Raw genomic sequence first — 27,500 nt, 5'->3', positions numbered from 1 at the left:
TTAGAAGAGACTGTGTATTTTATTAATGATAGCAGGTACATTGCAACCTTCATAACCAGCCCAGTGTCCGGCAGAGCAGAGCTGTCTCACTGCAGCAAATCTCCTATATACAATAAGAGCAGGCATTGAAGGACTGACAATGCAGAATCAATATGACAGCTAACAGCCCATAATCATGTTAAAGACTTAGGGGGTCATTCCGAGTTGATCGCTCGCAAGCTGATTTTAGCAGATTTACTCACGCTAAGCCGCCGCCTACTGGGAATGAATCTTAGCTTCTTAAAATTGCGAACGACGTATTCGCAATATTGCGATTACACACCTCTTAGCAGTTTCTGAGTAGCTTCAGACTTACTCGGCATTTGCGATCAGTTCAGTGCTTGTCGTTCCTGGTTTGACGTCACAAACACACCCAGCGTTCGCCCAGACACTCCCCCATTTCTCCGGCCACTCCTGCGTTTTTTCCGGAAACGGTAGCGTTTTTCCGCACACACCCATAAAATGGCCAGTTTCCGCCCAGTAACACCCATTTCCTGTCAATCACATTACGATCACCAGAACGATGAAAAAGCCGTGAGTAAAAATCCTAACTGCATAGCAAATTTACTTGGCGCAGTCGCAGTGCGGACATTGCGCATGCGCACTAAGCGGAAAATCGCTGCGATGCGATGAAATTTACAGAGCGAACGACTCGGAATGACCCCCTTAAATGAGGGCAGAAATATATATCAGACTAAGGGGGACATTTACTAAGCAGTGATAAAAGTGGAGAAGTGAGCCAGTGGAGAACTTGCCCATGGCAACCAATCAGCTGCTCTGTATACCTTTATAGTACGCAAATTATAATGCGGATTGGTTGCCATGGACAACTTCTCAACTTTTATCACTACTTAGTACATGTCCACCTAACTGACTGTTAAAGGCAGCAGGGTGACATATTGTAAATACAGCAGTGACCAACACTTCTGCTGCCTCTGAGGTCTGGTCACATGCCACAGTGATTGGACTACATATAGACATTTCATATACTACACACAAGTCATACCATGGTACAAATCAGTAGTAAACCTGTCATAACTCCTGGGAGTTCTTACAAATGTATTAAAATAAATATTTTTTTATATAAAGTATCCATAATTACGGTATTAAAATGTAGTCGGTTTTGTGTTTGTAAATAGTAGTCTCAGCATGTCGCGCCAGGCCGGAATTATGGAAGATTTGTAGGACGCATCCATAAGTCTTATGGTCTTCCTGTATCACCACGATATGTTGTTTACTCAGGTTTTAAACCATCAGAACCCAACGGTATCTCAAGAGAGGTCCACACTCTCATACTCATAATGATCTGAGTCTTCCAACTCAATGCCAGGGACCAAGCTATAGTAGTCTGTTGCTTGGTTCAAGTAAAGCTTCTCTCGGTCTGTTGAGTCCTTCATGACCTCTGTTACACTCACCGTTTCCACCTCTAGTTCATCTGCTCTCAACTCCACCTCTTCTTTCTCCTCCTCCTCCTCCTCTACAGCCAACATCAGCCCCGGCCCTTCTCGACTCAGTTGACCATCACCCTCTACCAATGAGTCTGCAGATGTTCCAAGTTTGATCTCCACCTCTTCATAGAGGTCTCGACTGCTCCCCAAAAGAGCAGCAGATGGTTTTAGCAAAATGGGGTCTTTGAAATGATTTACATTTGGTTCCCTGCGATCCTTTTTGAAGTTCTGCCTTGGTTCATAGTGGTGATAGTCTCCCAAATTTCCAGCTCCATTGCGATCCACAGTAGCCAGACTGCACTCTCGCCTTGTGTTAGAATAACTACCCTTCTGTCTACGGCAGCAGATGTACCAACACAAAAGGACCACCAGCACCACCAACGGAATGCAAATTAATGCCACTGTCAAACTGTGTGACCTACATATACTACCTCTCTCAACCTCCCTGAGTTTCAGTCCATTGACATTGTTTGGAGAAGCACAAATTACTTCATCCAATAACAGCTTAGTGTCATTGGCACGGAATGTGGGCTCAAGTTGGTCATAGAGGACACATGTGCATTCCAAGCTATTGTTGAGGAAGCCAAATGTAGTCAGGGAAGGTTTAAGGAAACTAGCAGGAAAAGAGATCAAGCTGTTATAGCCCAGGTGTATCTCCTGGATCTGGTCTGAGACACGTAAGAAGTCAGCAGGTAGGTGGCGAAGCTGGTTGAACTCAAGATGCAGAACCTTCAAATTGGGTGCATTGCTTAAGAAACCATCAGGTAGTTCCTTCAGATGATTGTGATCCATATATAAGTACTCAATATGGGTTCGGTTTCTTCCCCTTTCACAGTCAGTGATTTCTAATATCCCAGAATTGGAGAGGTTCAACACCTTCAGGCTGGACAATGGCGTGAAAATATTCCAATCCAGTCTGTCTACAGAAAGAATGACATTCACGCAGCAGTGGTCAGACCTCAGAAGTGACCAGTCAAAATCCTGTTCCAGAATGGTGCAGTTACAGAGGTCCTCCACCATGCAGTCCGTCAGCACCCCAAATACAAGCAGCCACAGTAGCACATGTTCCCGTTGGTGAGGATCTGCAATGAAACATGAACATATGTAATATGTGTGAATTCAGATTGTCACATGACAGAGATCCAACAGAAGGATTTGTTATATAAACCACATGCAGTATTCATCTAGAATGCAATGCAGGCACAATACTGTCTCCTCGTCACCACAAACCTCCTCTGTTCCTCAGAAGTGAAAGACTTATAGGTTATCTCCATTTATAACATGGAATTTCCAGTTACTTGATGGAGAACAACACACAGGAGTAGCTGTAAAAGACAAATAAGATGTAGTCAATATCCTGATGCTCAGCATGTCTACCGTCAGAATCCCAGCAGCAGAATCCCGACGCTCAAATCCTGATGGTAAGTATTAGGGTTAGGTTAAGGATTAGGCATTAGTACGATAGTTAGAGTTAGGCTGTGGGAGGGGTAGGTTAGGGTTACAATAAGCAGTCCTGCAAGTATGGCGGTACAGGAGGGTACGGCGTACTGGTAAGAAATCACCAGCCGGTACGCCGTACCGCCAGGATGTCCACTATACCTGCAGCCCGCTGCTGTGTGAGGGAAGGAGAGTGCAGCGCAGTGCCTCTCCTGCCCCTCAAGGTGCCCCTCTGTGATGTGTCTGGTCTCCGGTGGCGGCGGCGGGGTGAATCTCAATAAGGCACCAGTTTGTTAGACAATCAGAGCTCGCCGAACGGCAGCCGCGGCTCCTGATTGGGTACCGGTCCGCGAGCTCTGATTGGCTAACAAACCGGCACCTCATTTGATATACCCGCCGCCAGAGACTGGTCTTCACGAGCATTGAGAGGCAGGAGAGGCGCGTGCTGTGCTCTCCTCCCCTCACACAGCAGAAGCAGAGGCAGCAGTGAACAGCAGGGGGGGGGAGGGGCACTCGGGGGCAATGTGTATCTGGCACTCAGGGGCAATGTGTATCTGGCACTGTGGGCCATATATGGCACTACTGGGGGCATTTGTGCATCTGCCACCGTGGGGCATTTGTGCATCTGGCACTGTGGGGCATTTGTGCATCTGGCACTGTGGGGGCATATCAGGCACTGTAGGGGCATATCTGTCACTGTGGGGGCATATGTGTATCTGGGACTATTGGGGGCATATGTGTATCTGCCCCCCCCATATGTGTATCACACCCCCATTTTCATTGGCCACACCCCATGTGGAATTTAGCCACATCCATTTTTGGTGCACGCCTTCGCGTGCACACACAGTACCTGTAAGACATTTGTTGTACTTGCACCACTGACAATACGTACTATAATCTGTTATGATTTTGAACGTTGGTATTCCGCTGCTGGAATTCTGACCGTTGGCATGCTGAATGCCGGGACCCATAATATACAGAACCGAGACACCATTTAGAAGATTAAGATTACCAGCGGCAGAACAATGCATCACCAGGACCCACTGACCTCTGGACCCTCTAGTGACTGCACCACCTATAATAGCGGTAAATCCACTCCTGATGGCAACCTTTCTCCCCTGCTCATAACTTTGTGAGACATTTTCACTTATGCTTCAGTTTTTTTCAAGTATCTTATTGATGAGGATTTATGTTATAGTTAAGTGTGCATTCAAAATGGAAGCTGGAAGCCATCTTGTTCATAGGCATTAAAGATATTTCTCTGAGAATATGTTCCATGTGCAACCCTTTCATTCTATTATTTATTTATTTTTCTCTACAAGGTTTTCCAGCCTTGCAATCCATTTCTCATACAGCATGTTTTGACTTGGTGGGTAATTCAGAGTTGATCGCAGCAGCAAATTTGTTAGCAGTTGGGCAAAACCATGTGAACTGCGGGGGGGGGGGGGGGGGGGCAGATGTGCAGAGAGAGTTAGATTTGGGTGGGGTGTGTTCAAGTTAAACTGAAATCTAAATTGCATTGTAAAAATAAAGCAGCCAGTGTTTACCCTGCACAGAAACAATATAACCCACCCACCTCTAATTCTCTCTGCACATGTTATATCTGCCACAACTGCAGTGCACATGGTTTTGCCAGACTGCTAACAAATTTGCTGCTGCAATCAGGTCTGAATTACCCCCTTAGAACTTCCGAGTATGGGGGGTAATTCCAAGTTGATCGCAGCAGGAAATATTTTAGCAATTGGGCAAAACCATGTGCACTGCAGGGGGGGGGGGCAGATATAACATTTGCAGAGAGAGTTAGATTTGGGTGTGGTGTGTTCAATCTGCAATCTAATTTACAGTGTAAAAATAAAGCAGCCAGTATTTACCCTGCACAGAAATAAAATAACCCACCCAAATCTAAATCTCTCTGCAAATGTTATATCTGCCTCCCCTGCAGTGCACATGGTTTTGCCCAATTGCTAACTTTCTTGCTGCTGCGATCAACTCAGAATTACCCCCTATGAGGGAAATGGGACTTAGAGGTAAATTTACTAAAGCTTCTAAAACAGAGAATTGAGGCTGTTGCCCATAGCAACCAATCACATGCTATCGTTTCTCTGTTGCCTTTTAGAAAATGATAGACAGCAACTGATTGGTTATTATGGGCAACATCACCAATTCTCTGTTTTAAAAGCTTTAGTAAATTTACCCCTAAGTGTAGTTCACTTGCTTGTCTTTATGCAGTAATATAACATTTCATTTAATGTGATTGGTTAGATTTAATTAAGTGATTATCATTAATGGAGTATGTGGAAAAGTGTTAACCAATAATATTATGATTGGTAGTTAATAGCATATTCTGTAAACATCTGTTGACATATCGGTGTGTGCAAGAGGTCGAGTCTTCAGATCAGGATGTAGTTATGTGACATTACCTCCCCCTGCATTCGCACCCTCACAATCCCGACGGTCGGCATACCAATCAACAGGGACTATTCACACTCGTGGGTGTCTCCATGACACCCATAGAGGGGGAATAGAACCCGCGGTCGCCATTGAGCCCGCAGCACGGCTAGAGCAGTGAGCCGGCAAGGGGCTTGTTGCGCTCCCCCTCCCCCCATCGGCATTCTACTGCCGGGATGCCGGCGTCGGTATGCTGACTGCCGGTCACGCAATACACACCCCTCAGATATGCCTCTCAAAACTGTTGTAGTTTCTGTGGAACGTGTCTCATTGTCTGGACAAATAAGCAAACATTTCCTTCATCCAGACTTACGTTTCGTGGTTTCATAATAATTCTACAACAATTCACAGTACACAGCCTTGATAGGAGCTATTTATTATAGTGGAAAGCTCCAGCATAAATGCTCTTTTGTGACTTCATATGCCTAATTTTGTACAAGTGCCTCTAACTTTCCAAGAAGTACATTAAGTAACTTCTCCCTTCTGACATGAACGCACATGGGGGGTCATTTCGAGTTGATCGCTCGCTAGCAGTTTTTAGCAGCCGTGCAACCGCTATTCTGCCGCCCACTGGGAGTGTATTTTAGCTCAAAACCTACTCAGCGCTTGCGATGACTTCAGACTGTTCAGTTCCTGTTTTGAGGTCACACACCCACCCAGCGTTCGCCCAGCCACGCCTGCGTTTTTCCTGGCACGCCTGTGTTTTTACGAACACTCCCTGAAAACGGTCAGTTGCCACCCAGAAACGCCCACTTCATGTCAATCACTCTGCGGCCACCAGTGCGACTGAAAAGCGTCGCTACACCCTGTGCGAAACTACATTGTTCGCTGTGCCCATACAACGGGCGTGTGCTTTGCGCTGCATGCGCAGAACTGAAGTTTTTTAGCCTGATCGCTGCGCTGCGAACAAATGCAGCTAGCAGTCAACTCGGAATGACCCCTATGATCTCTCCCGCTGATATATCCAGTATAGACTTCTGCGTAGACACTAATGGCCTGATGGAGAGTTAGAAGTAAATAGGGTGTACATTACTGAAAAGACGCGTGCACGGGACAAATGGCCACATATGCGCTTATTTTGTTACTAGTCCTCCGCATCAGTGCACACATACACCAGCCCTATACTAGGTGGAAGTTACACCTCCAAATAGGCATATTTTGGCTTACATCCAGACCTACTCAGCTGAACTCTTCCTCACTGAACTTTACCTACAAGAGTTCGATTCAGTTAGGTTACGAGGGGCGCCAGTTGCCGTTACAACGTGGTGTAAATGCAGCATATGGCACTGCAACTGCCCCCCATCGTTGTTTGATCTCGCCTCAGACTTGTGGATTTTGTAAACAGCCCTTCGGGGCTGCGGACAATAATCTGGGAGTCCAGAGGTACTGTTAGTGCAGCAGGTAGATGCACTTACTCGCGTCCGAGAGTAATTCACAGCTAACTGAATCAACCCCCTGAGTAGGACCATCTTAATGTATAGGCACACTGGGCAGCTGCCCAGGGCCCAGCTATTCTAGGGGCATTCGAGCAGGGGCGGGTGGTGGTCTACCTGACTCTCAGCCTGCAGCCAGACAGTGAATGCCTGTCAGGATGCTGATTGGTGGATGGCTGGAGATATCCACCAATCACAGTGCTGGCAGCCATTCATCGTATGTGGTGAGATTGAGCGGGACTGCAGGAGGGGCATGATACAATCTTTTTTTTAATTGGGTCCCGTGACTGTGTATGTAGAGGCCCCAGTGCATTGCTTTGCCCACAGCCTGCAATACGGTTAAGACGGCCCTGCCCCAAGGAGTACGTTTCGTCACACCTCACTTCCCCTTTCCTGTCATATGTGTAAATGTCAGTGAAATGTTTCCAATTTTGTATTGCCTGTATTTGTGTGTGCTCAATAACCCTAGCAAGCTCCATTGTTGTTAACAGTGAATAATATAACATTTTATTCATGCAATCGTACAATAATAATAGGACATAAGACAAATTACCAGTCTGTGGTTTCTAGAAGACTTATTGCCCCCATACACAGGTAAGTCGGACCCGATTTCCTTTGAAGCTCCCTGGGAGGGCTTCATATGATTTGTATCATTTTTTACACGCCATAAATCGCATGCGATTTATAGCATGTAAAAGTACTCCTGGGGAAGTTACCAGCGGGGAACAGGCTGCGGTAGCAGCAGGAGGCAGATTTCAAAACTCCTATTCAAATGAATGGGCAGATGCTGATTGGCTGAGAGAGCTCTCTCAGCCAATCAGCGGCCACACTTTAATCTGAATAGGAGTTTTGAAATCTCATTCCTCCTGCTGCTACCGCAGCCTCTCTCTCCGGCGGTGGGAGGATTGGGGGGGGGGGGGGTTACTGAGGTGCAGAACGGGAAGAGCGCCTCTCCTGCCCGACGCTTCCCCGCTCTGCAGACTATAGGTGTGTGCCAGCAGTGCGGCCCGCTGGCACACACCTACAGCCCTGATCGGATGCGAATGCGTTAAAAGCCCCCGCGATGTGTCACTGATGCATACGATTCCGATAGATCATATGTGTTGCACATATGATTTCCAGGCTCCGAACCGATGCGCACGGGAACGGAATGGATGTCAAACACATCCGATTTGGCCTGTTTTCATCCGATATATCGGCCTGATCCGTCAGAATCGGATGAAAACAGGTCAAATCGGACCTGTGTATGGTTGCCATAACCCTCAAATTCAAGGGGAGATTTATCAAACCTTCTAAAGTGCAGAAGTTGCATATTTTTAGCTATCATGTTATACAATCTACTAGGATAAATCATAGCTGCAATCTCATTGGTTGTTGTGGGCAAATTCTCTCTTTGTTTACACATGGGACCCCTTTCCCCGACTGCCGGTACCCCCCGTGATTGCTGTCAAAGAGGGTCCCGTCAGCCAATCAGGGAGCGCCATGTCGTGGCACTCTCCTGATTGGCTTTGGGAATCTGAGCTGGCAGGCGGCGCACTCGAGATACAATGTAGCACATAGGCGCTCCATTGTATCCAATGGTGGGAACTTTGCGGTCAGCGGTTGACCGCAAAGTTCCCACCATTAAATATAATGGATCGCCTATGCGCTATGCGCCGCCTGACAGCTCAGATGCGCACAGCCAATCAGGAGAGTGCCACAACGTGGCGCTCCCTGATTGGCTGAAGGGACCCTCTTTGACAGCAGTCACGGGGGGTCCCGGCAGTCGGGGAAAGGGGTCCCATGTGTAAACATGGGACCCCTTTCAGTGCGTGGATCGTGTTTTGCGTTTTTTTATTTTGCCAAGTATGTGGATTACAAACTAAGAAGAGGACCGATCTACACTGGATTGTTGCGAGTATAATTTTATTTACAGGTACCCAATGGATTCTACGTGGAGAAGGGGACCGAGCCTTCATGTCAACATAGGTAAGTATGTAGGTGTGCATGTATGTAATAATAAGATTTTACTCACCGGTAAATCTATTTCTCGTAGTCCGTAGTGGATGCTGGGACTCCGTAAGGACCATGGGGATTAGCGGCTCCGCAGGAGACTGGGCACAGCTAAAGAAAGCTTTAGGACTACCTGGTGTGCACTGGCTCCTCCCACTAAGACCCTCCTCCAGACCTCAGTTAGGATACTGTGCCCGGAAGAGCTGACACAATAAGGAAGGATTTTTGAATCCCGGGTAAGACTCATACCAGCCACACCAATAAGACCGTATAACTCGTGATACTATACCCAGTTAACAGTATGAAATATAACTGAGCCTCTCAACAGATGGCTCAACAATAACCCTTTAGTTAAGCAATAACTATAAACAAGTATTGCAGACAATCCGCACTTGGGACGGGCGCCCAGCATCCACTACGGACTACGAGAAATAGATTTACCGGTGAGTAAAATCTTATTTTCTCTGACGTCCTAAGTGGATGCTGGGACTCCGTAAGGACCATGGGGATTATACCAAAGCTCCCAAACGGGCGGGAGAGTGCGGATGACTCTGCAGCACCGAATGAGCAACCTCTAGGTCCTCCTCCGCCAGGGTATCAAACTTGTAGACTCTTGCAAAAGTGTTTGAACCCGACCAAGTAACAGCTCGGCAAAAGTTGTAAAGCCGAGACCCCTCAGGCAGCCGCCCAAGAAGAGCCCCTTTCCTCGTGGAATGGGCTTTTACCGATTTAGGGTGCGACAGTCCAGCCGCAGCATGTGCAAGTTGAATCGTGCTACAGATCCAGCGAGCAATAGTCTGCTTAGAAGCAGGAGCACCCAGCTTGTTGGGTGCATACAGGATAAATAGCGAGTCAGTTTTCCTGACTCCAGCCGTCCTGGAAACATATACTTTTCAGGGCCCTGACTACGTCCAGTAACTTGGAATCCTCGAAGTCCCAAGTAGCCGCAGGCACCACAACAGGTTGGTTCACATGAAAAACTGATACCACCTTAGGAAGGAATTGGGAACGAGTCCTCAATTCCGCCTTAGCCATATAAAATACAGATAAGGGCTTTTGTATGACAAAGCCGCCAATTCTGATACACGCCTGGCCGACGCCAAGGCCCACAGCATGACCACTTTCCACGTGAGGTATTGTAGCTCCACGGATTTAAGTGGCTCAACCCAATGCGACTTCAGGAAATCCAACACAACGTTGAGATCCCACGGTGCCACTTGAGGCACAAACGGGGCTGACTATGCAGCACTCCCTTAACAAAAGTCTGAACTTCAGGCAGTGAAGCCAGTTCTATTTTGGAAGAAATCGATAGAGCCGAAATCTGGACCTTAATGGAACTCAATTTTAGGCCCATAGTCACCCCTGACTGTAGGAAGTGCAGAAATCGACCTAGCTGAAATTTCTCCTTTGGGGCCTTCCTGGCCTCACAGCACGCAATCTATTTGCGCCATATGCGGTGATAATGGTTTGCGTTTACTTCTGTCCTAGCTTTAAATAGCGTAGGGATAACTTCCTCCGGAATGCCCTTTTCCTTCAGGATCCGGCGTTCAACCGCCAGGCCGTCAAACGCAGCCGCGGTACGTCTTGGAACAGACAGGCCCCCTGCTGCAGCAGGTCCTGTCTGAGCGGCAGAGGCCATGGGTCCTCTGAGATCATTTCTTGGAGTTCTGGGTACCAAGCTCTTTTTGGCCAACCCGGAACAATGAGTATAGTTCTTACTCCTCTCCTTCTTATTATTCTCATTACCCTGGGTAAGAGAGGCAGAGAAGGGAACACATACACCAACTGGTACACCCACTGTGTTACCAGAGCGTCCACAGCTATTGCCTGAGGGTCCCTTGACCTGGCGCAATATCTTTGTAGCTGTTTGTTGAGGCGGAACGCCATTATGTCCACCTGTGGCCTTTCCCAACGGTGTACAATCATTTGGAAGACTTCTGGATGAAGTCCCCACTCTCCCGGGTGGAGGTCGTGTCTTCTGAGAAAGTCTGCTTCTCAGTTGTCCACTCCGGGAATGAACACTGCTAACAGTGCTAACACATGATTTTCCGCCCATCGGAGAATCCTTGTGGCTTCTGCCATCGCCATCCTGCTTCTTGTGCCGCCCTGTCGGTTTACATGAGCGACCGCCGTGATGTTGTCTGACTGGATCAGCACCGGCCGGTGTTGAAGCAGGGGTCTAGCCTGACTTAGGGCATTGTAAATGGCCCTTAGTTCCAGAATATTTATGTGTAGGGAAGTCTCCTACTTTTCCATAGCCTTGGAAGTTTCTTCCCTGTGTGACTGCCCCCCAGCCTCGAAGGCTGGCATCCGTGGTCACCAGGACCCAGTCCCGTATGCCGAATCTGCGGCCCCCTAGAAGATGAGCACTCTGCAGCCACCACAACAGCGACACCCTGGCCCTTGGAGACAGGGTTATCCGCCGATGCATCTGAAGATGCGACCCGGACCACTTGTCCCACAGATCCCACTGGAAGATCCTTGCATGGAACCTGGCGAATGGAATTTCTTCGTAAGAAGCTACCATCTTTCCCAGGGCTCGCGTGCATTGATGCACCGACACCTGTATCTGTATTAGGAGGTCTCTGTCTAGAGACGACAACTCCTTGGACTTCTCCTCCAGGAGAAACCCTTTTTATCCTGTTCTGTGTCCAGAATCATACCCAGGAACAGTAGACGCATCGTAGGAACCAGCTGCGACTTTGGAATATTCAGAAACCAGCCGTGCTGTTGTAGCACTTCCCGAGATAGTGCTACTCCGACGAACAACTGCTCCCTGGACCTCGCCTTTATAAGGAGATCGTCCAAGTACGGGATAATTATTTCGGCCATTACCTTGGTAAATACCCTCGGTGCCGGGGACAGACCAACGGCAACGTCTGGAATTGGTAATGACAATCCTGTACCACAATTTTGAGGTACTCCTGGTGAAGAGGGTAAATAGGGACATGCAGGTAAGCATCCTTGATGTCCAGTGATACCCTGAAATTCTCCAGGCTTGCAATAATCGCCCTGAGCGATTCCATTTTGAACTTGAACCTTCGTATATAAGTGTTCAAGGCTTTCAATTTTAGAATGGGTCTCACCGAACCGTCTGGTTTCGGTACCACAACATTTTGGAATAGTAACCCCCGCCTTGTTGAAGGAGGGGTACCTTGATTTCACCTGCTGGAAGTACAGCTTGTGAATTGCCCCCAGTACTACCTTTCTCCGAGGCAGCAGGCAAGGCTGATGTGAGGTAACGGCGAGGGGGAGTCGCCTCGAACTCCAGCCTGTATCCCTGTGATACTATTTGCAGAATCTAGGGATCCACCTGTGGGCAAGCCCACTGGTTCCTGAAGTTCCCGAGACGCGCCCCTACCGCACCTGTCTCCACCTGTGGAGCCCCAGCGTCATGCGGTGGACTCAGAGGAAGCGGGGGAAGATTTTTGATCCTGGGAACTGGCTGCTGGTGCAGCTTTTTCCTTCTTCCCTTGTCTCTGTGCAGAAAGGAAGCGCCTTTGACCCGCTTGCTTTTCTGAAGCCGAAAGGACTGTACCTGAAAATACAGTGCTTTCTTAGGCTGTGAGGAAACCTGAGGTAAATTTTTTTTTTCTTTTCTTCCCAGCTGTTGCTGTGGATACGAGGTCCCAGAGACCATCCCCAAACAATTCCTCACCCTTATAAGGCAGAATCTCCATGTGCCTTTTACAGGCATCATCACCTGTCCACTGCCGGGTTTCTAATACCCTCCTGGCAGAATGGACATTACATTAATTCTGGATGCCAGCCGGCAAATATCCCTCTGTGCATCCTTTATATATAAGACGACGTCTTTAATATGCTCTATGTTAGCAAAATATTATCCCTGTCTTAGAGTATTAATATTATCTGACAGGGTATCAGACCACGCTGCAGCAGCACTATTTATGCTGAGGCTAGTGCAGGTCTCAGTATATAACCTGAGTGTGTATATACAGACTTCAGGATAGCCTCCTGCTTTTTATCAGCAGGCTCCTTCAAGGTGGCCGTATCCTAAGACGGCAGTGCCACCTTTTTTGACAAAAGTGTGAGCGCCTTATCCACCCTAAGGGATATCTCCCAACGTGACCTATCCTCTGGCGGGAAAGGGTACGACATCAGTAACTTTTTAGAAATTACCAGTTTCTTATCGGGGGAACCCACGCTTCTTTACACACTTCATTCGTTCATCTGATGGGGGAACAAAACACTGGCTGCTTTTTCTCCCCAAAAATAAAACCCCTTTTATGTGGTACTTGGGTTCATGTCAGAAATGCGTAACACATTTTTCATTGCCGAGATCATGTAACGGATGTTCCTAGTGGATTGTGTATATGTCTCAACCTCGTCGACACTGGAGTCAGACTCCGTGTCGACCTCTGTGTCTGCCATCTGAGGTAACGGGCGTTTTTCTGAGCCCCTGATGGCCTTTGAGACGCCTGGGCAGGCGCGGGCTGAGAAGCCGTCTGTCCCACAGCTGTTACGTCATCCAGCCTTTTATGTAAGGAGTTGACATTGTCGGTTAATACCTTCCACCTATCCATCCACTCTGGTGTCGGCCCCACAGGGGGCGACATCCCATTTATCGGCCTCTGCTCCGCCTCCACGTAACCTTCCTCATCCAACCTGTCGACACAGCCGTACCGACACACCGCACACACACAGGGAATGCTCTGACTGAGGACAGGACCCCACAAAGTCCTTTGGGGAGACAGAGAGAGAGTATGCCAGCACACACCAGAGCGCTATATAATGCAGGGATTAACACTATAACTGTGTGATTTTTCCCCCAATAGCTGCTTGTAATCATATATTGCGCCTAAATTTAGTGCCCCCCCTCTCTTTTTAACCCTTTGAGCCTGAAAACTACAGGAGAGAGCCTGGGGAGCTTTCTTCCAGCTGCACTGTGAAGAGAAAATGGCGCCAGTGTGCTGAGGGAGATAGCTCCGCCCCTTTTTCGCTGACTTTTCTCCCGCTTTTTTATGGAATCTGGCAGGGGTATTTATCACATATATAGCCTCTGGGGCTATATATTGTGATTATTTGCCAGCCAAGGTGTCTTATATTGCCCTCAGGGCGCCCCCCCCCAGCGCCCTGCACCCATCAGTGACCGGAGTGTGAGGTGTACATGAGGAGCAATGGCGCACAGCTGCAGTGCTGTGCGCTACCTTGGTGAAGACCGAAGTCTTCTGCCGCCGATTTTCCGGACTCTTCATGCTTCTGGCTCTGTAAGGGGGACGGCGGCGCGGCTCCGGGAACGAACACCAAGGTCGGGTCCTGCGGTCGATCCCTCTGGAGCTAATGGTGTCCAGTAGCCTAAGAAGCCCAAACTACCACCTGTTAGGTAGGTTCGCTTCTTCTCCCCTTAGTCCCTCGTTGCAGTGAGTCTGTTGCCAGCAGATCTCACTGTAAAATAAAAAACCTAAATATACTTTCTTTCTAGGAGCTCAGGAGAGCCCCTAGTGTGCATCCAGCTCAGCCGGGCACAGAAATCTAACTGAGGTCTGGAGGAGGGTCTTAGTGGGAGGAGCCAGTGCACACCAGGTAGTCCTAAAGCTTTCTTTAGCTGTGCCCAGTTTCCTGCGGAGCCGCTAATCCCCATGGTCCTTACGGAGTCCCAGCATCCACTTAGGACATCAGAGAAAAAGTTTTACTATCACGGTGTGTGTGTACTATTTTTATATGGGTATTTTTTTTGTAGTAGAACTACAGGAACCAGCGGACCCGTTTCCCCCCGCATGCTGGTACTTGTGGTTCTCCAAGTACAAGTTTGCGGGGGAGGCTTGCTGGGACTTGTAGTTCTGCTACAAAAAACAATATTCTTTTTTTTTTACATAAGGCTATCAGCCTCCCATCCGCCGCCCTTGGATGGGGGGACAGCCTTGGTTTTCAGCCCTGGTCCTTGGGTGGCTGGAAGGGGGGACCCCTTGATTTAAGGGGTCCCCACTCCTCCAGGATACCTCGGCCAGGGGTGACTAGTTAGTGATTTAATGCCAGGGCCGCAGGGACCAATATAAAAGTGTCCCCCGACTGTGGCATTATCTCTCTGACTAGTGGAGCCCGGTGCTGGTGTTAAAAATACGGGGGACCCCTACGTGTTTTGTCCCCCGTATTTTTGGCACCAGGACCGGACGCAGAGCCCGGTGCAGGTTGTTAAAATACGGGGTATCCCATGTCTTTTTCCCCCCCGTATTTTTACAACCACGACCGGCTCAAAGAGCCCGAGGCTGGTTATGCTTAGGAGGGGGGACCCCACGCAATTTTTTTCAGTTTTTTTTTAACACTTTTGTGCCGTCCATGAAGTCGAATCCAGGACGCACACTATCGTCCAACTGGTCCGTTTTTCGACAGGTGGGACTGTCGAATCCGTTTTTTATTGAATATGTCGAACTCGGGTCCCGGCGGCTGGGATTCGACTGTCAAATTGTGTCGAATCCATTGCATATACCCCTATATCTCACTGTTAAATTGTGTGTGATACGTACACTCACAAGACATGATTTATCATTATATCTCACTGTTAGATTGTGTGATACAGTATGTGCATTTAGACATGATTTATCATTATATCTCACTGTTATATTGTGTGTGATACGTGTACTCACCAGACATGATTTATCATTATATCTCACTGTTTGATTGTGTGTGATACAGTATGTGCACTCACCAGACATGATTTATCATTACATCTCACTGTTAGACTGTGTGTGATACAGTATGTGCACTCACCAGACATGATTTATCATTATATCTCACTGTTAAGACTGTGTGTGATACAGTATGTGCACTCACCAGACATGATTTATCATTATATCTCACTGTTAGACTGTGTGTGATACAGTATGTGCACTCACCAGACATGATTGGACTGCGGCAGAAGAAGAGCTATAAACGGTCGCTAGTAACAGTCACATTGTCGGAGACACTTCAAGTTCACTTGTAGCGTCCTCACTGTGGAAACCATTTTCCCTGTTAAAGAAAAGAAAGATAAGACGCATTGTCCAACTCAGATTATCCCTACTCTGCATAGCTGCAAATATTCTACGCAATATGATAGAAAAGAACATTGTACAATTGCTAATATACTCTTTAAGTATTAAACCATTTCATACATTTGCTGCAGTCTCTTTAAGAGCTGTTGCTTTACTGATATAATCATCCCATGTTCACAATGAATTAATAGGAGAGCCCCATATCTGCTGTCCTGCATTATTATGTAGAACATATACTGTATCAGTGTCCCAGCACTTCCCCAGTCTAGAAGCCCCCCAACCACTAAGTAGAAACTCCCTTCCAGTATACAGGATACAGTATAGAGCTGAGCGTCCCCAGCTGGGGCTTACACTATAGATAAATAAACCGGTTGCTAAGAGAGGCGGATGGCATCATCTGTGACATTAACCCTGTGCTGCTACGGTTTCCTCTCCCCATAGAAGTCATTCAGGAGCAGTGTTGTTGGGATTAGAGGGACTGGTGTCCTGTCTGGGTGCATTAATAATATACTGAATACTAGTAAACACAAAACAATCTCCATAGAGACGTGATAAACAGGTCTCGTCACCTGGGGCATTCATGATCATGTGGCACCATAGAGGTTATTTTACCTGTATATGTTTTAGTTCATAATTGAAAAATATTAGAAATGTTACTGTACCAGTGATATTGCGTCATCATCTCACAACATGTATTTATTATACATCTATATTATTAATGTGAAATAACTTTCCTAAAACATATTAAACAGAAATGTTGCTTTTTTCAGATGGTGATTACGCTATAGGGGGATATGTACTAAGCCTTGCAAAGTGATAAAGTGTAAAGTGATAAAATAGCAGCCAATAAACCCCTAACTGCCCTGTCACAGGTTGGGTTTGAAAAATGAGAGTTAGGAGCTGATTGGCTGCTAGTTCATCACTCTCCGCTTTTTAAGGCTTTAGTACATCTGGCCTATAGTGAGAGATCAGAGGTAGGTATACAGTTCTCCGTCTTGTTGAACTACTTGTACCAGAAGTGCTGCCAGCACCGTCTAGTTATTGAGGCTTACAGCACCCTCCTATATTCAATAACCCACCTAATGGCCACAGCAAGAAGACAATGAGATCTTTTCCGCACAATCATCCCATGATCAGCAAGACACTGTCATAGAAACATATGCTGCATTCACACCGCAAATGCCGGGTCCTACCCGGTAAGACAAACGTGTACTTACCGGGTGGGATCCGGCATTTGCGCTCCGTTGCAGGCTTCCCGACCCGGCAATATACCGGGTCGGTTGCCATGACAACGGAGGCCGCAGCAGCAGCAGGGGCGGGGGTGGAGGCGGCGTCGGGAGATGAGCTCATCTCCAGCGCCGCCTCTCCCTATCTTGTGAATGGGAACCGTGTCGCATCGACACGGCTCCCATTCACACCGCACCTGACCCGGTAATCAACCCGGGTAAAACCCTTCTTTTTTACTGGGTTGATTTACCGGGTCAGGCGACCCGCTAAATCGCCCAGTGTGCTTTCACATCGCACACTGACCCGGTTCGACACGGCAATATGCCGTGTCGGTACCGGGTTATTTGTGCGATGTGAAAGGGGTAATAGAGACATAGAATTTGTCGGCAGATAAGAACCACTTGGCCCATCTAGTCTGCCCCTTTTTTTTTTTATATTATTTTTATCTCTAACCTTATTTGATCCTTATTTCTTTGTAAGGATATCCTTATGTCTATCCCATGCATGTATAAATTGCTCTACTGTCTTAGCCTCTAACACCTCTGATGGGAGGCTATTCCACTTGTCCACTACCCTTTCTGTGAAATAATTTTTCCGCAAAATTCCCCTGAACCTCCCCCCCTCCAGTCTCAGTGCATGTCCTCGTGTCCTATTGCTTCTCTTCACACAGCATATACTGGACAAGCACGAAAAATCCTTGGGTAGGTCTCCACTATATTTTTATAATGATACATTGTGGTTGAGTTGTTCAGAAGGACATACATTGCAGTACTGAATATGGCAAGAGAACAGCTATGTAGCAATAGGTTTAGAGAGAACTTTTACAGAATATTTAGTATCATTCACACCTGCCGGCTGTCCAGATTATTCTCTGGATTGGGTCTGAAAGGGAGCGGGATAATGGGCCTAATTCTGAGTTGATTGCAGCAGCAAATTTGTTAGCGGTTGGGCAAAACCATGTTCACTGCTGGGGGGGGGGGGGGGGCAGATGTAACATGTGCAGATAGCGTTAGATTTGGGCAGGGTGTATTCAAACTGAAATCTAAATTGCAGTGTAAAAAATAAGAATTTACTTACCGGTAATTCTATTTCTCGTAGTCCGTAGTGGATGCTAGGACTCCGTAAGGACCATGGGGAATAGCTGCTCCGCAGGAGACTGGGCACAACTATAAAGAAAGCTTTAGGTCTAACTGGTGTGCACTGGCTCCTCCCACTAAGACCCTCCTCCAGACTTCAGTTAGGATACTGTGCCCGGAAGAGCTGACACAAGAAGGAAGGATTTTGAATCCCGGGTAAGACTCATACCAGCCACACCAATCACACCGTATAACTTGTGATACTATACCCAGTTAACAGTATGATAACGACTGAGCCTCTCAACAGATGGCTCATCAATAACCCTTTAGTTAAGCAATAACTATATACAAGTATTGCAGACAATCCGCACTTGGGATGGGCGCCCAGCATCCACTACGGACTACGAGAAATAGAATTACCGGTGAGTAAATTCTTATTTTCTCTGACGTCCTAAGTGGATGCTGGGAACTCCGTAAGGACCATGGGGATTATACCAAAGCTCCCAAACGGGCGGGAGAGTGCGGATGACTCTGCAGCACCGAATGGGCAAACTCTAGGTCCTCCTCAGCCAAGGTGTCAAACTTGTAGAATTTAGCAAACGTGTTTGACCCCGACCAAGTAGCTGCTCGGCAAAGTTGAAGAGCCGAGACCCCTCGGGCAGCCGCCCAAGAAGAGCCCACCTTCCTCGTGGAATGGGCTTTCACAGATTTAGGATGCGGCAGTCCAGCTGCAGAATGTGCAAGCTGAATCGTACTACAGATCCAGCGAGCAATAGTCTGCTTTGAAGCAGGTGCACCCAACTTGTTGGGCGCATACAGGATAAATAGCGAGTCAGTCTTTCTGACTCCAGCTGTCCTGGAAACATATATTTTCAGGGCCCTGACTACGTCCAACAACTTGGAAGCCTCCAAGTCTTTTGTAGCCGCAGGCACCACAATAGGTTGGTTCAGATGAAACGCTGATACCACTTTAGGGAGAAACTGGGGACGAGTCCTCAATTCTGCCCTATCCATATGGAAAATCAGATAAGGGCTTTTACATGACAAAGCTGCCAATTCTGATACCCGCCTGGCCGAAGCCAAGGCCAACAACATGACCACTTTCCACGTGAGATATTTCAAATCCACGGTTTTCAGTGGCTCAAACCAATGTGACTTTAGGAAATCCAACACCACGTTGAGATCCCAAGGTGCCACTGGAGGCACAAAAGGGGGCTGAATATGCAGCACTCCCTTAACAAAAGTCTGAACTTCAGGTAGTGAAGCCAGTTCTCTCTGGAAGAAAATCGATAGAGCCGAAATCTGGACCTTAATGGAACCCAATTTAAGGCCCATAGTCACCCCTGACTGTAGGAAGTGCAGGAAACGGCCCAGCTGAAATTCCTCCGTTGGGGCCTTCCTGGCCTCACACCACGCAACATATTTTCGCCAGATGCGGTGATAATGGTTTGTGGTTACTTCTTTCCTAGCCTTAATCAGCGTAGGAATGACTTCCTCCGGAATGCCCTTTTCCTTCAGGATCCGGTGTTCAACCGCCATGCCGTCAAACGCAGCCGCGGTAAGTCTTGGAACAGACAGGGCCCCTGCAGCAGCAGGTCTTGTCTGAGCGGTAGAGGCCATGGGTCCTCTGAGATCATTTCTTGAAGTTCCGGGTACCAAGCTCTTCTTGGCCAATCCGGAACAATGAGTATAGTTCTTACTCCTCTTCTCCGTATTATCCTCAGTACCTTTGGTATGAGAGGAAGAGGAGGGAACACATAAACCGACCGGTACACCCACGGTGTCACTAGAGCGTCCACAGCTATCGCCTGCGGGTCTCTTGACCTGGCGCAATACTTTTCTAGCTTTTCGTTTAGGCGGGACGCCATCATGTCCACCTGTGACCTTTCCCAACGGTTTACAATCAGTTGGAAGACTTCTGGATGAAGTCCCCACTCTCCCGGGTGGAGGTCGTGCCTGCTGAGGAAGTCTGCTTCCCAGTTGTCCACTCCCGGAATGAACACTGCTGACAGTGCTAACACGTGATTTTCCGCCCATCGGAGAATCCTTGTGGCTTCTGCCATCGCCGTCCTGCTTCTCGTGCCGCCCTGTCGGTTTACATGGGCGACCACCGTGATGTTGTCTGACTGGATCAGTACCGGCTGGTTTTGAAGCAGGGGTTTTGCCTGACTTAGGGCATTGTAAATGGCCCTTAGTTCCAGAATATTTATGTGCAGGGAAGTCTCCTGACTTGACCATAGTCCTTGGAAGTTTCTTCCCTGTGTGACTGCCCCCCAGCCTCGAAGGCTGGCATCCGTGGTCACCAGGACCCAGTCCTGTATGCCGAATCTGCGGCCCTCTTGAAGATGAGAGCCACCACAGCAGAGACACCCTTGTCCTTGGAGACAGGGTTATCAGACGATGCATCTGAAGATGCGATCCGGACCACTTGTCCAACAGGTCCCACTGAAAAGTTCTTGCATGAAACCTGCCGAATGGAATCGCTTCGTAGGAAGCTACCATTTTTCCCAGGATCCGCGTGCAGTGATTCACCGACACCTGTTTTGGTTTTAGGAGGCCTCTGACTAGAGATGACAGCTCCTTGGCCTTCTCCTCCGGGAGAAACACTTTTTTCTGTTCTGTGTCCAGAACCATCCCCAGGAACAGTAGACGTGTCGTAGGGACCAGCTGTGACTTTGGAATGTTTAGAATCCAGCCTTGCTGTTGTAGCACTTCCCGAGATAGTGCTACCCCGACCAACAACTGCTCTCTGGACCTCACCTTTATCAGGAGATCGTCTAAGTACGGGGTAATTAAAACTCCCTTCTTTCAAAGGAGTATCATCATTTCGGCCATTACCTTGGTAAAGACCCTTGGAGCCGTGGATAGACCGAATGGCAACGTCTGGAATTGGTAATGACAATCCTGTACCACAAATCTGAGGTACTCCTGGTGAGGATGGTAAATGGGGACATGCAGGTAAGCATCCTTGATGTCCAGTGATACCATGTAATCCCCCTCGTCCAGGCTTGCAGTAACCGCCCTGAGCGATTCCATCTTGAACTTGAATTTTTTTGTATATGTGTTCAAGGATTTCAAATTTAAAATGGGTCTCACCGAACCGTCCGGTTTCGGTACCACAAACATTGTGGAATAGTAACCCCTTCCTTGTTGAAGTAGGGGCACCTTTACTATCACTTGTTGTGAATACAGCTTGTGAATTGCCTGTAACACTGCCTCCCTGCCTGAGGGAGTGGTTGGCAAGGCAGATTTGAGGAAACGGCGGGGGGGGGGGGGGAGACGTCTCGAATTCCAGCTTGTACCCCTGAGATACTACTTGAAGGATCCAGGGATCCACCCGTGAGCGAGCCCACTGATTGCTGAAAAATTTGAGACGGGCCCCGACCGTACCTGGCTCCGCCTGTGGAGCCCCAGCGTCATGCTGTGGACTTAGAGGAAGCGGGGGAGGACTTTTGCTCCTGGGAACTGGCTGTATGCTGCAGCTTCTTTCCCCTACCTCTGCCTCTGGGCAGAAAGGACGCGCCTTTAATCCGCTTGCCCCTATTGGGCCGAAAGGACTGTACCTGATAATACGGTGCTTTCTTTGGCTGTGAGGGAACATGGGGTAAAAATGTAGACTTCCCAGCTGTTGCTGTGGATACGAGGTCCGAGAGACCATCCCCGAACAACTCCTCACCCTTATAAGGCAGAACTTCCATATGTCGTTTGGAATCTGCATCTCCTGTCCACTGCCGAGTCCATAACCCTCTCCTGGCAGAAATGGACATTGCACTAATTTTGGATGCCAGCCGGCAAATATCCCTCTGTGCATCCCTCATGTATAAAAGTGCGTCTTTTATATGCTCTACGGTTAGCAATATAGTGTCCCTGTCTAGGGTATCTATATTTTCTGACAGGGAATCTGACCACACAGCAGCAGCACTGCAAATCCAGGCTGAAGAAATAGCCGGTCTCAGTATAACACCTGTGTGTGTATATATATAGATTTCAGGATAGCCTCCTGCTTTCTATCAGCAGATTCCTTCAGGGCGGCCGTATCCGGAGACGGTAGTGCCACCTTCTTTGACAAGCGTGTAAGCGCTTTATCCACCCTAGGGGATGTTTCCCAGCGTGACCTATCCTCTGGCGGGAAAGGGTACGCCATTAGTAACCTCTTAGAAATTACCAGCTTTTTATCAGGGGAAGCCCACACTTCTTCACACACTTCATTTAACTCCTCAGATGGAGGAAAAGCTACTGGTAGTTTTTTCTCTCCAAACATAATACCCTTTTTTGTGGTACCGGGGGTAACATGAAAAATGTGTAACACATTTTTCATTGCCTCAATCATGTAACGTGTGGCCCTACTGGAAGTTACATTAGTCTCATCGTCGTCGACACTGGAGTCAGTATCCGTGTCGACATCTGTGTCTGCCATCTGAGGTAGCGGGCGTTTTAGAGCCCCTGATGGCTTTTGAGACGCCTGGGCAGGCACAGGCTGAGAAGCCGGCTGTCCCACATTAGGTATGTCGTCAAACCTTTTATGCAAGGGGTCGACACTGTTGCGTAATTCCTTCCACAGCACCATCCACTCAGGTGTCGACCCCGCAGGGGGTGACATCACATTTACAGGCATCTGCTCCGCCTCCACATAAGCCTCCTCATCAAACATGTCGACACAGCCGTACCGACACACCGCAAACACACAGGGAATGCTCTGACAGAGGACAGGACCCCACAAAGCCCTTTGGGGAGACAGAGAGAGAGTATGCCAGCACACACCAGAGCGCTATATAACACAGGGATCCCACTATAAATAGTGTTTTCCCTTATAGCTGCTTTTTTATATATCAAATATATATATCTATACTGCGCCTAAATTTAGTGCCCCCCCTCTCTTTTTACCCTTCTGTAGTGTTCAGACTGCAGGGGAGAGCCAGGGAGCTTCCTTCCAGCGGAGCTGTGAGGGAAAAATGGCGCCAGTGTGCTGAGGGAGATGGCCCCGCCCCTTTTTCGGCTGACTTTCTCCCGCTTTTTCTGGAATACTGGCAGGGGTAATTTTACATCTATATAGCCTCTAGGACTATATATGATGTAGATTTGCCAGCCAAGGTGTCATATATTGCCCCCAGGGCGCCCCCCCCCAGCGCCCTGCACCCATCAGTGACCGGAGTGTGAGGTGTACATGAGGAGCAATGGCGCACAGCTGCAGTGCTGTGCGCTACCTTGGTGAAGACCGAAGTCTTCTGCCGCCGATTTTCCGGACCTCTTCGTGCTTCTGGCTCTGTAAGGGGGACGGCGGCGCGGCTCCGGGAACGAACACCAAGGTCGGGTCCTGCGGTCGATCCTTCTGGAGCTAATGGTGTCCAGTAGCCTAAGAAGCCCAAACTACCACCTGTTAGGTAGGTTCGCTTCTTCTCCCCTTAGTCCCTCGCTGCAGTGAGTCTGTTGCCAGCAGATCTCACTGTAAAATAAAAAACCTAAATATACTTTCTTTCTAGGAGCTCAGGAGAGCCCCTAGTGTGCATCCAGCTCAGCCGGGCACAAGATTCTAACTGAAGTCTGGAGGAGGGTCATAGTGGGAGGAGCCAGTGCACACCAGTTAGACCTAAAGCTTTCTTTATAGTTGTGCCCAGTCTCCTGCGGAGCCGCTATTCCCCATGGTCCTTACGGAGTCCCAGCATCCACTTAGGACGTCAGAGAAATAAAGCAGCCAGTATATACCCTGCACAGAAATGAAATAACCCACCCAAATCTAACTCTCTCTGCAAATGTTATATCTGCCCCACCTGCAGTGCACATGGTTTGGCCCAATTGCTAACAAACTTGCTGCTGCAATCAACTCAGAATTACCCCCAATGTCGGAAAGGGGGTATGACCTTGCACACAATGTGTGTTTGCTCTTGAGATATGGGAGTAGCCTGATTTGTTTAGGGGTGCGGCCTATGTTGTGCTAAATGTATAACTTTGGAATGATTGTCAATCTAACCGACCACAAACTGTGGATCCGATGCAGAGCAGAAAGCAAAATGGGTGTAAATGACTAAGGGGCATATTAATCACAATCAGTATTTTTAATGCAGATGTGCGGTGGGATGTAATGTCCGGGCGGCATTTCATCCCGCTGGTGATATGGATAGATGCTATCCCTCCGTAGTACTGGAGGGATACACAATACATCTGTTTTTGGCAAATATCCCGCAAATATTTAATGATAAATAGGCTCCTAAACAACACCAAAAAAGAGCATGCAAAAATTGTGTATTTTTTTAACCACATGTAATGCCGCACACATCTTCCGGGCATACACCGCCCATGCGTCAGGATGTGCCCCTGGTTTTGTCTTTTAAATAATTGCCACTTTAATGCTATGTACTAACTGGCACCCATTCCTCCAGTTTGCCATTAAGGCCAAGATCACAGCATCAGGCGCTGTGTGTCCAATATATCATATTTTATTCCGGTCCAGCAGAATATATCTACTGATACATGGAGGAGGAGAACTACAGTGTGAAATGGTGACAGAATAATATATTGATGGTGTCTTTCTTCACTGTTCAATTTGAGTTATTGGGAGACATTCCTGGTCCCATGTGATACAGAAACGGACGTCAGATCCCACATTCCCAGCCGCACTACCCTCCTCTGGCCTATTTTAAGTGGAGAAACTAAAACAAATGCCTCAACTATTATTGAGAGTCCCTAGAGCAATTCAGAGGTGAGGGACCCAGAATTCAATGTCCGGCTACAGTGTAACAGACTGTAACGGATGTCCTGTAATAAGAGGCTCTTCTGCTTGTACTAGATCCAATACAGACAATAGATACAGTACATTTTCTATAATGTGCACTTAACTAGTAGTTAAGTACACACACACACACACACACACACACACACACACACATTCAAAAGGCAGAGGAGGAAATGTGTAGTATGCACAGTGAGTAGTTTTATATATATATATATATATATATATACAGATACATACACATTTATTTATTAACAGTTTCTTATATAGTGCAGCATATTCCATTGCGCTTTAAAGATATGTATACTTAAATATAGGAGAAAGTTACATAGATAGTAGCTGCCAAGATGCAGTGTCTGTAGCAACACGCCAGACATTTGCTTGCAAGGTGTATCTCACAGATAGTGACACAGCAGCTAATCCTGGCTGGTTGCTAGGGGTTACTATGCACTTTCACCATGTCCAACAGTAGCAGAATAGTGAAAGCTCCTCACTGTAATCTCCGTTGTGTGGGTGATCAGGGAAAGTCCTGGTGAACACAGAATAAGTTTCCTGATCATCTTTGTGTATATATCCCTGCTTGAAAGCATGCACTCATCTGTGTATAAGCAGGATTTCCTCTCTGCAGAGGACAGTGTAACTGACACTTGTTACTCCTGCCTGCCAGTTACTGTGTAGAGGGGCTCAGCCCATCCTAGTCTGTATGTAAGTAATATTACACAAAACAAGTCACAGCAATCTTCTGCTTTGCTATTGCTACAGGGTGACTGTATAATACCAGTCACTATAATGATAAACAGCAATGAGTAACTACCCTCCTGCTATAATTCCCAGGGTGTATACACTATATACTCAGAACTGGATCAGTAGGCAAGTGCCCCAGTGCGGTCTCTACATAGTAATGATCATGTCACTTTCTCCTACCTTGTCCTATAGGTGCAGGGATTACGTCCAGCTCTGGGTTTAGTACAGATCCCGTCCTGCACTCTCTCTGCGTGGTATTTGCAGCCTCCTCCCTCCCTCCTCTCCTGGGCTGTGTCTCTTCCTCTCTCCCATCCACACCTCCCTCAGCCAAACCCTCTCATTCCTCCCTGGTGATGGGGAAAGAGCCACAGAGCTCCTCACTCTGGGGCGCCCCCTGTCTGCAGGTAAAGCTGGAACCTGTAACTCTGTGCTGCCCCTCTCTCTTGGGAGGGAAGAGTTAAGGAGGGGTGACAAGGAAGGAGGGGGCAGGTTGCTAAACCCCGGCATCTGTTTACTCAGCAAGGAGATAATCATTAACCTAATAGGGACAAGGCCCATGTCTACTAAGCAACTCTCAATAGGTATGTACACCTGTGTATTGATGCTATCATGACAGTATATTATTACTTCTCATCAGCTGGCCAGCAACCCTGTCCATTTACAATGTATCTGGCTATACATACCTATTGAGAGTTGCTTAGTAGACATGGGCATTGTCCCTATTAGGTTAATGATTATCTCCTTGCTGAGTAAACAGATGGTTCCGGTATGAATGGTCGACAGTCATTAGGTCCCTGGATCCAGGGGTCCCACACCACTCACGCTGCACCCATATAGTATACTTACCCCTCTGCAACGGAGGCTGCACCCGGGCCCTCTTCTCTCTTAAACCTCCCCTGCAGCGATATGTAACATAGCACAAGTACATTAGGCTATTTTGCGTCGATCACACCGACCCCAGTTCTCCGTCAGCACTACGCCATGCTAGGTGCAGGAGCTCTGTCTGAAATTTGCGCAGCAGATACAGACCCTCCAACATGACCCGCCCCACTAGGTACAAAATGCTCTGTTTCTGGACTTCCCTCTTAATTTATGATTTCCATCACCTGTGTTGAACTTTTTGAATGATAGGAAAGCTGTTTCTTCACAGGTGATGGCAATAATAAATTAAGAGGGAAGTCCAGAAACAGAGCATTTTGTACCTAGTGGGGCGGGTCATGTTGGAGGGTATGCAGATAGCGATAAATGAATGGAGTGAGCAGACTTGATTTTCCTATGATTCAAAAGGCTAACGCTGCTCCTCACCTCTGTGGAGAGAATTCAAGTGTTTTGCGCACCAGCAGCCACTAGAGGGGCCCCCGACGGAACAATTTAAGTGTTGCTCCGTTCTTATGTTGTTCCATCATTTTGACGGCTGGTAACTAGTAAACATATAATTGTATTAATTTCTCATTTCATTTAAAGGTTATAACAAAACAAAAAAAAGACAGGCCACGCCCTGAACACAACTAACCCGCGCAGGCCACGCCCTGACCTGCACTCTCTACAAATGAAATGTGTGACCAACAGCACAAACTATTACTAAGCCACGTCCTCTTTATCAGTAGGGAATCAGGACGCTGCTAGGAAATAAGGGACAGCTGTAGAATGCTGACTGTGCCAGGGGGGTCAGTATAAAATACTTACAATGAAAATCCCGACAACAATTGACCGACGATCAAAATCCCTACAAGGTAAAAATACCGACATTTAAAATACTGACAAGGTCAAAATACTGATATTTAAAATGTCGACAGTCCAAAAAGTTGACACACGGTTTTCATTGGGTTTTTTTATGTGTATGTCGACATAGGTTGACATGGACACTGTATAAATGTAGCGTGTCCCCTCGCATGGCTTGCTGCACTCAGCCCACTATTATATTCCTCCTCCAGGTC

General features: G+C 47.7%; 1 protein-coding gene across 3 annotated transcripts; it reads right to left on the bottom strand.

Annotated features, from left to right (window-relative positions):
* Window positions 1-26,889, bottom strand: LOC134957486 (uncharacterized). Of its 3 annotated transcripts, none has more exons than XM_063939455.1 (3): window positions 26,869-26,889; window positions 15,652-15,766; window positions 1-2,569 (listed from the first exon to the last, which is right to left on the bottom strand). In XM_063939455.1, exons 2-3 carry the CDS (start codon window positions 15,656-15,658, stop codon window positions 1,311-1,313), a joined length of 1,266 nt encoding a protein of 421 aa, XP_063795525.1. In that variant the 5' UTR covers window positions 15,659-15,766; window positions 26,869-26,889; the 3' UTR covers window positions 1-1,310. The 3 variants fall into 3 exon arrangements, with proteins under 3 accessions (XP_063795525.1, XP_063795524.1, XP_063795523.1); XM_063939454.1 differs by lacking the exon at window positions 26,869-26,889 and adding an exon at window positions 26,410-26,624; XM_063939453.1 differs by lacking the exon at window positions 26,869-26,889 and adding an exon at window positions 25,744-25,829.
* Between the last annotated feature and the right edge of the window lie 611 nt (window positions 26,890-27,500).

Source organism: Pseudophryne corroboree, chromosome 9 (assembly GCF_028390025.1).
Source record: "Pseudophryne corroboree isolate aPseCor3 chromosome 9, aPseCor3.hap2, whole genome shotgun sequence".
NCBI lineage: Eukaryota > Metazoa > Chordata > Amphibia > Anura > Myobatrachidae > Pseudophryne > Pseudophryne corroboree.
Note: the sequence above shows the minus strand (reverse complement) of the source record. Positions and strands in the feature narration are given on the sequence as shown.